This window comes from Cutaneotrichosporon cavernicola (assembly GCF_030864355.1).
Source record: "Cutaneotrichosporon cavernicola HIS019 DNA, chromosome: 6".
NCBI lineage: Eukaryota > Fungi > Basidiomycota > Tremellomycetes > Trichosporonales > Trichosporonaceae > Cutaneotrichosporon > Cutaneotrichosporon cavernicola.
In genome coordinates, this window is record NC_083398.1 from 2,086,735 (window position 1) to 2,099,595 (window position 12,861).

The following is a 12,861-nucleotide window of genomic DNA, read 5'->3' on the forward strand; positions in this document are numbered from 1 at the left end:
CACTTATGCATCCAGTGTTGGACGAAAACCCATGTCATTCGGCCTTACAGCGGGAATCGGAGGGATGAATCACCACCTAATCCCACCCGGATCAGCGGACCGGACTCCGGACCGGGCATCCGGTCAAAGCTCTCTGGGTTATATTCTCCACACCTCATCTTGCAGATCCATTTCCCATTCAACAACAACATGACTGTCGCTACCCCCTCATTCGCAGGCAAGACGACCCAGAAGGCGGCTGTGTGCCATGGCGCATTGGATCTGCGTGTGGTGAGTTGTCCCACCTCTCGTATTGGGAGGAAAGGGTTGGGCAAGCTGACATTCAGGAGGACCGTCCGGTGCGCGAGCCGAAGGAGGGAGAAGTGCAGGTCGCTATGGGTGTTTCTGGACTGTGTGGTTCTGATCGTGAGTACGACGAGTGGGGAGAGGGTTTGGAGGGGTGATGGGTCTGCGCGGATGAGTGGCAGCTCCCATGAGTTCAGTGGCCAGGCAGGCATCCATCTATGGATGGATGCCTGCTCACCTCACCCCACGCCACCCCCCAAACCCCAATCGCACGCCGCCTCGCTTCGATCGGCAGCCCTAACCCCAGTCCACTACTATCTCCACGGCGCCAACGGGACCTTCAAGATCCGCGACCCCCTTGTTCTGGGCCACGAATCGTGCGGTATCGTGACCGCCGTTGGGCCCAACACCAACCTGTCGGTCGGCGACCGTGTCGCCCTCGAAGTCGGCATCAGCTGCCGCACCTGCTCGTACTGCAAGGACGGACGGTACAACCTGTGCCCAAACATGCGTTTCTGCAGCTCGGCCAAGACGCACCCCCACCTCGACGGCACGCTGTGCGAAGTCATGGTCCACCCCGCGCACCTGTGCCACCTCCTCCCGAAGGGGGTTAGCATGACCGAGGCGGCCCTTGCTGAGCCCCTCTCGGTGGTGCTTCACGCATACAAGAAGGCTGCGCTTCGTCCGGGAGCCAAGGTGCTCGTTATTGGGGCTGGTGCGGTCGGATTGCTCGCGGCAAGCTTGGTCAAGGCTTGTGGAGCAAGCACTGTTGTGAGCGTCGATATCGAGGAGACCAAGCTCGGGTTTGCCAAGGAGATGGGATGGGCCGACACTACTTTCACCCTTCCCAAGGGACCACGCGTTTCGGGAGCAGAGAGCCTTGAGGCCGCCAAGGCTAACTGGGACCTCCTGAAGGCTTCGCCAGCCATTGTGGAGAACGGTTTGGAGAACGGATTCGACGCCGTATTCGAGTGCACGGGTGTCGAGCCTTGCATGCAGCTCGCTTGCTATGCCGCTGCGACGGGCGGAAAGGTCCTCTTCGTCGGTATGGGCACGCCCAACATGCTCCTCCCCGCCGCGGCGACCCTTCTCCGTGAGGTCGACCTCCACGGCGTGTTCCGTTACGCCAACTGCTACCCCGAGGCACTTGCGCTTCTTGGCGCTGGACGGCTGGGCGATGTCGCCAAGATGGTCACGCACCGCTACCCCCTCGACCGGGCAGGCGAGGCCTTCGAGGCCGTCAAGGCTGGACGGGATGCTGAGGGCAAGGCTGTGATTAAGGTTGTGGTGGGGACTGAGCTTGACTAGTGGGCAGATTAGACTATGCATTCGTACATCTACTGGGAGGTTCGCTCCAATGTTACGGTCCCAGGTTCTTCACCTCTGTCTCGCTGACCTTGCAGCCTGGGTAGCGGATCGTCCATTCCTCTGCGGAGCGGAGGAATATCTCCTTCCCAGGTGCAGGGAGGGTACGGGACGGAAAGAGGCCGGCGTGGACATAGTACATGTTAGTTTCTTGCCCACCGATGTCGTACAGAGATCTGGGTGAGCGGATGGATCGTTCGACAAATGATATCCGGCAGGACAGGTAAAGCGGGCCGTGGAGGGTTATAAGTGGGAGGACGAGATGGTAATGGAGGACGACGGGTCAGGCAAAGCACTGACCGAGCGAGACACTCACGACCCGCAGTTCCCACAGAAGTAGCGCTTGACGGTCACCCCCGCGTCGCTCTTGTTCGCGTATCCACTCGGGTAGCCGGTGATGGTGACCTTGTCGCGGGAGACGGGAAGGAGAAACGCGGCACTGGCGTCAGCTAGATGTGACAACACAGCTGGACGTACATGGCGCCAGTGAACTGGCGGCAATCGGTACAGTCTATGTGAGCGGGCCAGAGGAAGGAGGGAAGAGGACGGGAGGGGGGGGATGAGATCACTCACGACACACATGTACAGCGTCAGGCTTTGCATTTATACGGACCTTGATGCCGCGACAAAGGCAGGAGCCTTCCATTGTTGATGTTGTGATAGCGGCAAGAGCGGATGGGAAGTTGTGGCATGTGGGAAGGAACGACGTCATTTCGATGGTGGCCGGGGAATGGGGCCAAAGTGGCACATCTAGCTTGTGGCACTGATGCGGCGCACTGAAGTGCTGATGCGCTAATGCCTAATGCCCACCAAGGTGATGAATAGTGCGAAAATGATTACTGGGCCACGGAGCCAAGTACTGATCGTGCTGAGTGCCAAGTAGCATGTTGGTGCGAGGCTACAAATAACGAAGGTTGCCACTGGCAATACATAAACCCATCGTGACTCCGTGTCCTTTGTCAACCTGCGCATCCACCTGTCCTCCATCTTCCTCACCACACCTATTCCTGTCTCTACCACTGTATCTGCCGACATCTACTCTCCTCTCTGTATTCCCCACCTTATCTCCACGGCGCAGAACCCAACGTCACCGCGTGACCTGCCGTCCCGGGCCCAACGGCCTCGAGTCCCATCCTTCCACCTCGATGATGTCCCAAGAACCCTCAAAGGATGATGCATCGGCCCCCAGCCAGCTGAATCTCATACGACCATCTAACTGTACAGGTCTCATCAGTTGCCAAGAACATGACCTCGATGTCGTGGACCAAGACCGCCATTCCTCCTCCGCCACGATTCCTCCAGCCCCGTCTATCCCATTGAGACTCCTAAACCCTCGCGCCCCGCCATTCGTCTTTGGCGGAGACTGGAAAGGAGGCGCCCTCCCTTCCCTTACGCAAGCTGCAGCGAGCAAGCTCTCGACTGCCTGCAATACCCCAGCTGAATCTTCGACGTCGACGCTTCCATCTCCTCTAGTTGACTCGTCCGGCTTCCAGCCGACACACTCTGCCATCCACTCCACACCTTCTGGCCAAAACATAATCCCACCTTCCTACCGCGACCTAAAGGCAAGACTGCCTCCGGTGTTTCCTCATCCTACCATTTGCATTCACATCACTCTTAAACTCGAGGAAACGATCGTGCTCTCAGGCTTTACGCCCCTTACCAAGGCTGGATCCTCTCCCAAACTGCCTCAACTCCGGAAGATCGATTACCTCAGTATTACGGCCAACGGAGTTTCTTTGAAGGTGTTGGACTGTCTGTCGCAAGAAGGGGAAGCGATCCTACGAAATGTGCAGGCGACAACTTGGATCGGCCGTCGTTCTGTTAACATCCGTACATTCCGCCACTTGGGGAACTTTCCCCTTACTTTTGAATCGATCTGGGGCGGTGTTGGGATCGAGAAGGGAGTCGACGACTACAAAATTTCCATTCGACGGGGTTCGTTTCCAAGTCTCCACCGCTCAAGTCTTCTATACAAGTCACAGCCCCAACCTCGTCTTAAACCTCCCCACCTGCTTATTTCCACTTCTCCATCCCTTCCTTTGTCGTCGTAAACTATTCCATCTCAGCTACCATTTCCAGACCAACATCTTCCTCGGAAAGGAACGCAGCCCGTTCTTCCCAATACTCGCATCTCCTGTGAGGAACAGAACCATGGCCGCTTAGGTACAGTAGAACCACCGACGAATACTGTACTACTGTAGGCACCATCGAGATACCTCCTCCTTCCCATTCAAGTGAAAACCTCTATAGTTGCATGTCTAGATGATACAAGGGCTCTTACAGGATGCCACCCACCCTACCACTGACCCGGAACTTGGATCCCATCGCACACATGGCACCGACAAGGCACACGACACCTGTGAATATCCCGACGGCACGATATCCGGCATCAGTGACAAACCCGTCCGTGGTGGTGTGCTTGTTGACAAACGCGCCATTGATCGGAGGCCCAGTGAGGGAGAACACTGCGACAACGGCCCACAGAATTCCGACGCGCAAGCCGATCTCGTGTGCGGGACCAGTGGTGGCAATACACGCCGGGATGATTGCGATGTACATCCCCACGAAGAGGCCGTACGTCGCGGCACAGGCGACGACCTGAGCGACGGTATGCAAGGGAATCCAGAATGCGAAGCAGACGATGGTCATCCCGCTCGCGGCTGTGATGAGGACGTTGAACGCGCCCCAGTGGTCGCCGGCCGAGGCGAGCATGCGGCCAACGGTGGAGGCGGCGTTAATGAAGCTCACGCAGTAGAACGCGAGGGAGGAGGACGCGCCGAGTTGTGCCGCGCGGCCAGAGACGTAGAAGAAGGGCGAATAGAGGCTGGTGTTAGTGGCTCGCGGGCCGAGTTGGAGGAGGGTAAAGTGGACATGAATGATCCCGGTGACTCACCCCCAGAACACGGCCGAGACACTCGCGGTGAGTAGAATAAACGGCACCTCGCGGAAGGGTTGGAAGACCTTGGCCCAAGTGGTTGGCGTCTTGCGCGGTAACCTAGTGCGGACGAGTGCGCATCCGATGGAGAAGAGGGCGAGTGCGATGAACCCGGCAGTGCGGAGGGCCCACGGGAAGCCTGGTGTTAGTGGGCTTTCTCCAACTATGCCACTTGGCTTATCCGGCTCCAAATGGACCTCGGACACTGCTCGGATGATGGAACGCTCAGACCTGGCGGTGCGAAGCGGGAGGGTGACTCACCAATCTTGTTGATTAGTTCGTTGAACGCGATGGGCCAAACTGTTCCGCCCGCACCGGAACTCGCACCGACGATCGCCATGGCTAATGCGCGACGTCGTCGGAACCAGTGGCCTGGAACTGCGATGGTGGGGTGGAAGATGAGGGCCGAGCCGATACCGAAGAGGACGCCTTGGCAGAGCATGAGCTGGTAGAATTTTGTGCTCACTGTGGTCAGCCGAGCGAACTGGAGGGACTGGAAGAGCCGGAGTCACTCACGGGATACAAACATCAGACTGAGCACGATGATGATGGATCCGGGGATGATGAGGACGTGTGCGCCGTGCGCGTCGAACCACCTGCCGACAACGAGGCCGCCGAAGAACAATAGGAACTGCTGGACACCGCCGATCCACGCGATCGTGTCGGGTGACGTAGTTGACAGGATCGTCTTCTCGTAGTAATCCTGGAAGACACCAAAGGTGTTGACTGGGGTCAGCGCGTCCAGGCCGAGCGAGCGGGCGAGTAACTGGGCGTGGACCCTGGCAAGCAAAGAGTGCAATAGGGGTAGATGCGAGTCTTTGGGGTGACTCACTCAGGCCGAATTGGACAAACTGCATAAGAAAGCAGCCGGCGATACACAACCATGCCTGCAGTCCGCCATCTGGTGGATCGAGGGTGTGAGCTGGGGCACTATCTTCGGTGGGGCTATCTTCGGTGGGATTGAGCGATGGCGAGTCGGGTATTTTGGACTTTTCCTCGGCGTCCAAGGCCGGGAGGCCACCGTTGGTAGCCATTCTGATGGGTGTGAAGCTAAACAGGTGAGTGGGCAACTCGAAAATGATGGCGGTATATGAGGTCTGCATTGCTTCAGCTCTTCATTTCGCTGAGGCTGACGCGGTCGACGGGTTTGGCCGTTCCGCGGCGCCGAGGAGAGTGGAGCCGTTTGTTGTCACCGAGACTTGCGGCGAATAGATTTGGGACCCGAGTCTGACTAACTGGATGTATGTCCTCCGGCTATCTAAGCGGCATTCTGGACGGTGTACTGACACATTCATACAAACGTCATTCAAACGACATCTCTGAAGCGGGCTGTGCTTATTCAGATCCATGGAGATAACGCGTACTGCTCGGCGTTCAAGGGTCAAGGAGCGAGTCCATGATAAGAGGCATAAACTTGATCTGCGACGGCACTACTGCGCTACGGGTACGGCACTATTGCACTGCTCTACATCTTGTCCAGCGCCGTGACGCCCTCGATCGGCTTGTCCCACTTCTCAGCACTGCTCCGGTAGATGTAGATGCTGGGCTTGGGGAGCGTTCCGGGCGGGAAGAGGCCTGGTGTCAGTCTTGAGTCTTGAGTCTTGAGTCAAGCTTGAGTCTGTTCTGCTCCCCCTCCCACACCCTCCCCGTCTTCTCATCTACTCTCTTTCCCCCAGCTCCTCAATCCTCCTCGCCAACACAGGATGGACTCACCAGAATTCACAACCACCATCTTACCACCGTGGAACGTCGTCTTGCCATAAATCGAGCTCCCGCACTTGGTGCAAAAGTGGCGCTGGAAAGTGTTTCCCGCATCCGTCCTCTTCTCGTACATCTTGATACTCTCCTCTCCCGCAAAGGTAACATTATCCGGCGTGACCTGGAGGTACTCTCCACCGCGGCCGCTTCCCGTAGCCTGTCGACAATCGGTACACGCGCACACCTCTAGTCCCTCGGCGTTGACCGGCGCAGTGTCCTTGATCGTAACGGTGACGGCGCGGCAGAGGCAGGTTCCTGTGAGTGACATTTTGAATGGAATGAATGAATGAAATGAGTGACTCGGGACAGTTGTTCTTAAGTAGAGGAGAGGAGATGTTGACGCGTGCTGCGTCATGTCTTCCGAGAGTGACATTCCGTTTCACGGATTCTCCGGGGTTCTTGGCAGTGTTATGCGGGCGCACAAAGCAATCCCTCTCCCGAGCACAAGAGCACAATAGCACAATCCGAGCGCTCTCGCACAGCTGACCGCATACATTCACCCAAACATCCCACGCGCCCACGCTCCTCGTTTGGTGCATCTGGTGGCTGTGTCTTGTGCGCCTCCTCTCCCATGCTCCCACTCCCCCACTACCACCCACCCTGGAGGCTTGCCAGAGAGCAACTCGCAACCCAACCCGACTGGTTCCTTGGTTGGGTCAACTAACTCACTCACGTGGACTGACGTCAGACTACACACCCACAGAAATTCCGTCTGCTGGCCATCTGCTTTGACCACAAAGCTGGCCGTTTACCATGCTTGGGAGCTCTCTGACGAGAAGCACTACCTCTACAGATACTTCGGATCCCTCTCTTGAGAATTCCTTTGACATTCCTAAAATTTCAAGTATGAAGACGCATTGACGGTGGCCAGAGGAGGAGTGGCGGCCACAAACACATTGGAGGAGGAACCAGCACGTTCCACCTCCACCTCGAGCACTCGATTTTGATTCCATCTGGATGCGAGATTCAACCCATCACCCACCCATCACCCATCACCCATCACTCATCCTCATCCTCATAAGTCTACAACCTCACCCCACTTCTCACTCCCAAACACATTCACACAATGACACCACGACCACTTCCCGGCAAGAGACGCAGTGACTCGGGCGAGAGCAGCCGCGCCCCGAAGAAGGGCAAGGAGCCCAGCTACACCACCTTTGACGAGTGCATGGACGGCGGCGTTGAGGCCGAGGAGCGCGGCGAGCGCTACCGCGACGGCGAGAAGGCACAGCGTTCATACGAGAAGGCTGCCGAACTCTACGCACAGGCCCTGGCAATGGACGAATCTTCTTTCGACGCGGCATACAACCTTGGTCGGGTAATGTACCGCCTTGCGAGCGAGTTCTACCTTCCCCCATCAAGTTTGGACGTTTGGAGCGGCTCTATGATGCTCTTCAAGCGTGCGCTTCAGGCGAGTGAGGACCCCAGTAACAAGAACGACGCGGCTTTCAACCTCGCCGAGACGTTCCACTCCCTCGCGGACGTGGTTGAGGAGTACCAGGGCGAGAGGGCACGGCAGCAGGCCATGGAACTGCGCGAGAATGCCGCAAAGCTCATTTCGCCGGTTGTCAACGCCAACTTTATGTTCGCCATGGCGAACCAGGATGTCAAGGATGCCGATGCGGCCAGCGAGGCGGCTGGAGAGGGGATGGATGTCGATGTCAAGTCGGCCAACAAAGACGACGACATGGCTGTTGACGCCGCACCTGCCGCTCCGGAAGAGGAGGGGCTCAAGCCGGCCGGTTCGACGCCGACGGGCGACTCGCTCGCCGACGCAGTTCTCCTCATGGCCGACATTGGGATTACCCTGTGGAACTATTTCTCCCCGCCACAGATGCCACCCGACAGTCAGCAGGAGGCGATTGGGGGCATCCTCGAGACGGCGCGCCAGTTTGTCCCCCCTACTCGCCAGGCTGAGATCGACCTCATGGAGGCCAAGATGCTCCTCCAGCTCGACAGCAACATGTGGGACATGGTCAAGTCGCAGGTGACTCCCGGTAGTGGGCTCGACATGACTCTTGACAAGGCAGCCGGGGCGATCAACCGGATCCTCACCTCACTTGACGACTCGCCTTCCGACGACAGCAGTACGCGCGCCGACATCCTCACGACACTGGCCGACACGGAGATGAACGCGGCCTCGCGGCTGATGACGCTCCTCCCGCGCACGCAGGACAAGGCTCCCTTCGGCGCGCGCGCGTGGTCTCAGCTCTCGTCCGCCGCAAGCCACCTCACCCAGGCCGCCGGGCTGCCCGTGACGGCATCGACGCCGAGGGAGTTTAAGCTCAACGTCTACCTGGGTCTTATGCGGAGTACGCTCCTGCGCGCCCGCCTCGCACCCATCAACGGGATCGCATCTTCCAACGCCCCGAAGCTGCTCGACAACGTCGCTGCGTATGCGGCCAAGGCGTCTGAAGCGGCGGGATGGAAGCTTGCAAAGCTTCCGCGGTCAAACGACCCCCAGCCAAACCCATTCTTCACCGAGCCGCTCGTCCCTCCCTTCCCAATGGGATGGGACATGGAGATGCTCACGCGCGACATCCAGCTCTTCATGCTTCGGGTTGTCTTCTTTGTGAGCACAGGTATGTTCGACGCAGCCGACGTCGACAAGGACAACTACGAGTCTGCCGGTAAGGCTATCGTGGAGGGCATCCAGAGTGTCAAGAACGGGCCGCGTCGGCTTATGCCTCGCGACCTCGCGCGCTTCCTGTCCGACATTGAGGAGGAAGAGGGAGAGCTTAGTGACGAGGAGGCCGCGTTCTGGGCGAAGATTAAGGCGCGTATCGAGGCAGGCGTGCCGCCAGAGGAGCACCGCGAGCACGAGCAGCAGGAGTTTGCACCGGCTGTCGCCGAGGCTATCAAGAACTCGGCGGGTGAGGGCGAGGTGACGACAGCAGCTGCTCCGGAGCCGAGCTCGTAGGGAGTGTATCGGGCGTAATCTGAGACGAATAATAGATATGATGCAGCAGTTTGATATTGCAGAGAGAGAGAGTACATGCAATTGAACGCAAACCCAATATCCATCTAGTCGTCAGTCGGAGGCAGACTAACCGGCGGCCTATCACTCCATCCCATCTGTTCCGCAAAGCGCGTGAGGAACCACCCCGTAAGACCCCACACCTCGAGCGACATGTCCTCCTCTGGCGGCGGGTGGATGAGGTCACCACACCGGATCTTCCAGTACGGCCTGCGCCCGTCCAGGCGAAAGTAGTGGGCTGCTTGACGCGACGGATCGGCAACAGCTGAGAGGGGGAGGGGGATGAGGCCGCTCACCTCTCCGGGGTCGGGGTGGAGGGTGGAGAGGTTGATGGAGGGGAGGGGGTTGCGGGCGGTTGCGTCGCCTGAGATTGCGGATTCGGTTGCGGCGTCGATTGCGTCCGAGGGATGGACGAAGCCCTGCGGTTAGCGAGCCGAGCGGAGTTAGCGTGAGGGCGCGGCGTGAGGGCTGCGAGGTGAAGGGAGATAAGGACATGGAGATGGGATGAGGTTGGGGGAGACGAAGAGGGGGACTAGATGCCATCCAACGTCATGTTGGGGACAACGCAACGCGACTCGACGCAACTCACAATGATAGGCCACACCCGCGCCTTGTTTCCGAGTGAGTACTCGGGCGTAAGGGCGCCCAGGACTTCTATGTTGGCCATGGGGAGCGAGAGCTCTTCTTCCGTCTCGCGCAGGGCAGTCTGCACGACGTTGGCGTCCCCTTCCTCGACCTTGCCGCCCGGGAAGCTTGGGTCAGCGACATTCGGAGGATGGGAGAGGAGGGATATGTTGGATGTGAAGTGGGAGGAGATGTGGACGGTGGCCACAATGGTGATCGGATTGTCTGTTCCCTCCCAGCTCCCAACTCGCTACCGGTCCATCCACCATCATCCGCCGCCTCTCTAACACTCCACCTCGTCCTCGGCCTCCCCCCACCTTCCAACACCCCACCCTGCCGCCCTCGCAAGCTCCGTCGGCTCTCAATCAGCACTCACCTAGCCTCACTCGCATGCACCCTCAATGCCGCCGCCCGCAACTCGACAATAATATGCGCGACACCCCCAATATTAGCCAGCGGAATAAGCACCCCCGAATCCCTGGGTGGCCGCTTGTCAAACTTGCAAGTATGCGGCGGCATCTCGTCCAGCGGCATCGTCGGCGCGTCATCAAGCCTGGAGCGAATGGCGTTCAGTTCGGCGCGACTGAATGCCGGTGGCGGGGGGGTTAGGGCTGCTTTCGCTTTGGGTCGGAGGGTATCGGGAGAGTGGTGCTCCGGCATCGCGTCCTGGCCCCATCTCGAGGGGGCGATGCCGGAGAAGAGACGGGTTAGAGGCGGACGGAGTGTGGGGAGGGTACGGATCATTGTTGATGGCGGGAAGAAGAAGAGATGGATGAGGTGATAATGCTGGACAACAAGTAAGCAAGTCGGAAAGCTCTAGCCGATCCGCCGATTGCCAGGTGGGCATTGACGTTTGTGGAGGCTGGTGGAGGTCGCTAGACCAGGCCACTTCCACGTCCGAGGTTGTCGGACTTGGCTCTGCAGTGCGGCCGCCCCGCGGCCAGCTAGTCTGTTAGCCTGTGGTATATGTATCGGGTATGCATCGGATACGTGATACAACAAGTTGTCGAGTTGTCGGATAATCGTGCGCGACTCGGGGTAGGCCGAGTTACCCACGCGCGGTGGAGGCGAGTCTTCGGTGCCTCGGTGACCTGTCCTCGACTCGAGGCTGGGGCTACTGCGCAAGCCATCCACCATCGATGAGCTGCTCACTTCCCGTGATAGTGCCTGCCGCGTCGCTGCAGAGGAAAACCGCCAAAGCGCCAATCGAGCTCGGGGGCGTGAATCGCTTCATGGGCTGTTTCTCGCCGACGATGCGCTCGGCTGCTTCAGCCTCACTAATGCCCGCAGCGGCAGCCCGCGCAGCGACCTGCTGCAATACGAGAGGGGTCTCGACCCATCCTGGACAAATAGCGTTGGCGGTAATGCCAGCATTGGCGTTCTCGAGCGCGACGACCTTTGTAAGACCAATGAGCCCATGTTTGGCAGCGACATAAGCGCATTTTCCCTCGGATGCGACGCGGCCATGAACACTGGCGACGTTGATGACCCGCCCCCATCCCTCTTTCTCCATATGTGGGAGGACGGCTTTGGTGGTGTGAAATGCAGCGCTTAGGTTGATGGCTAGGATCGAGTCCCATTTATCCTCTGGAAAGACGTCGGTGCGGGCGACGTGCTGAATGCCGGCGTTGTTGACTAATACGTCGATACGTTCAAAGGTGTCTGTTGTTGCTTTGACAAGGGAGCGGATCTCGGCGGGCTTGGACATGTCGGCGGCATTATACTCTGCTCGGATGCCACAGGATGAGAGGTCGGATACGAGTGCTTGAATTTGGGGTGCAGTGGCGAAACCGTTGAGCATGATGTCGTAGCCTGCGCCGGCGAGGGCTTTGGCTATGCCTAGCCCGATGCCGCTGGTCGATCCGGTTACCAGCGCTGCGCGGCGGATCATGATGGATGAGTGGTTGTTTTGTTACAAGGTGTTACAAGGTGATCGATGTGAATGACGTTCTTGCCCGCTCGCCCACCAAGTAGTACGGGTGGGTAGGTCGGTCAAGTCCGTCAACAAATATCACCTCTTCTTCTTCCTCCTCCACGCCTCCGACCACTTTAATATGACGCGTTGTCTCGCTAATCAACTACATCCAATCCATATCTCCCAATAGGTTGGAGCCGCGACGAGTCATCCTGGTTATATGGTCATCTCGTCATCTGGCGATCACATCATTCAGTATCCGTTGGGAAAAGTAAAGTGCGGACTGACGTACTAGTACGTACTATGCCGTTGGGACTAGATGCATTGGGGCCTTTTTTTCTTACGCTATTCCCCTCCAAACGACGCGCAAGTTAGATGTGGGCGGTTGCGTCTGCGTCTGCGTTCCAAGGTGTCTTTAGCCTTAACAATAGCTATTCTGTTATTAAAGGACGTGCAGGCAATGCAGTCAAATGCAGATTGCTGATTTAAACGACGTGACTGGGAGCTGGGAGTTTACTCGGGATTTGTCAAAACAGTGATATTACATGGGTAGCTCAGGGCTACGGGAATGGTGACAAACTTAGCACTTTGCCAGGTCCCACCAGTCCTCATCATCCCGCTCCCAACCCAGTTCCCAACGCAATTCCCAACGCGTCAAGGTTGAACAAACTAATCAGCCACTCATACCAGGCTTAGGAATGGATTGGGGACTGTTCAACTGTACAATAGAGTGGGGTCCAGGTGGGCAAGGCAAAGTCGGCAAGCAGACGAGCAGAGCAGAGTGAGACTCTCTGAGACACTGGAACGTCATTCAAGGAATGCTGAATGCTGGCCATATTCCCTTCCAACATTAGGTGCCCATTCCAAAGGTCCCGGAGTCTCCGGAGTCCCCCAAGCAAAGCAACAGATGATCAGAATGAGGGACGAATGTGCAGGAAAGAGAGGATGGAGGATGGGATTCAAAAGGTACATGGAGTTGTTCAACAACTCGAGTTT

General features: G+C 57.9%; 7 protein-coding genes across 7 annotated transcripts; 2 read left to right on the forward strand and 5 right to left on the reverse strand.

Moving 5' to 3' along the window:
- Nucleotides 1-189: 189 nt before the first annotated feature.
- On the forward strand, nt 190-1,593 carry CcaverHIS019_0608130 (uncharacterized protein; the record flags this gene model as incomplete). Its single annotated transcript, XM_060603313.1, has 3 exons — nt 190-270; nt 327-405; nt 593-1,593. 3 exons carry the CDS (start codon nt 190-192, stop codon nt 1,591-1,593), a joined length of 1,161 nt encoding a protein of 386 aa, XP_060459619.1.
- A 52-nt stretch (nt 1,594-1,645) lies between these two features.
- CcaverHIS019_0608140 (uncharacterized protein) lies at nt 1,646-2,296 on the reverse strand (the record flags this gene model as incomplete). Its single annotated transcript, XM_060603314.1, has 4 exons — nt 1,646-1,826; nt 1,967-2,089; nt 2,128-2,161; nt 2,224-2,296. The coding sequence occupies 4 exons, from the start codon at nt 2,294-2,296 to the stop codon at nt 1,646-1,648; spliced, it is 411 nt and encodes a 136-aa protein (XP_060459620.1).
- A 1,634-nt stretch (nt 2,297-3,930) lies between these two features.
- Nucleotides 3,931-5,622, reverse strand: CcaverHIS019_0608150 (uncharacterized protein; the record flags this gene model as incomplete). The annotated part of the gene is made up of 5 exons (XM_060603315.1): nt 3,931-4,477; nt 4,547-4,727; nt 4,850-5,053; nt 5,105-5,314; nt 5,421-5,622. 5 exons carry the CDS (start codon nt 5,620-5,622, stop codon nt 3,931-3,933), a joined length of 1,344 nt encoding a protein of 447 aa, XP_060459621.1.
- A 431-nt stretch (nt 5,623-6,053) lies between these two features.
- Nucleotides 6,054-6,614, reverse strand: CcaverHIS019_0608160 (uncharacterized protein; the record flags this gene model as incomplete). Its single annotated transcript, XM_060603316.1, has 2 exons — nt 6,054-6,163; nt 6,302-6,614. The coding sequence occupies 2 exons, from the start codon at nt 6,612-6,614 to the stop codon at nt 6,054-6,056; spliced, it is 423 nt and encodes a 140-aa protein (XP_060459622.1).
- A 798-nt stretch (nt 6,615-7,412) lies between these two features.
- On the forward strand, nt 7,413-9,269 carry CcaverHIS019_0608170 (uncharacterized protein; the record flags this gene model as incomplete). Its single annotated transcript, XM_060603317.1, has 1 exon — nt 7,413-9,269. One exon carries the CDS (start codon nt 7,413-7,415, stop codon nt 9,267-9,269), a length of 1,857 nt encoding a protein of 618 aa, XP_060459623.1.
- Nucleotides 9,270-9,373: 104 nt separating this feature from the next.
- On the reverse strand, nt 9,374-10,694 carry CcaverHIS019_0608180 (uncharacterized protein; the record flags this gene model as incomplete). The annotated part of the gene is made up of 3 exons (XM_060603318.1): nt 9,374-9,745; nt 9,916-10,078; nt 10,327-10,694. The coding sequence occupies 3 exons, from the start codon at nt 10,692-10,694 to the stop codon at nt 9,374-9,376; spliced, it is 903 nt and encodes a 300-aa protein (XP_060459624.1).
- Nucleotides 10,695-11,064: 370 nt separating this feature from the next.
- CcaverHIS019_0608190 (uncharacterized protein) lies at nt 11,065-11,841 on the reverse strand (the record flags this gene model as incomplete). The annotated part of the gene is made up of 1 exon (XM_060603319.1): nt 11,065-11,841. The coding sequence occupies one exon, from the start codon at nt 11,839-11,841 to the stop codon at nt 11,065-11,067; it is 777 nt and encodes a 258-aa protein (XP_060459625.1).
- Nucleotides 11,842-12,861: the final 1,020 nt, after the last annotated feature.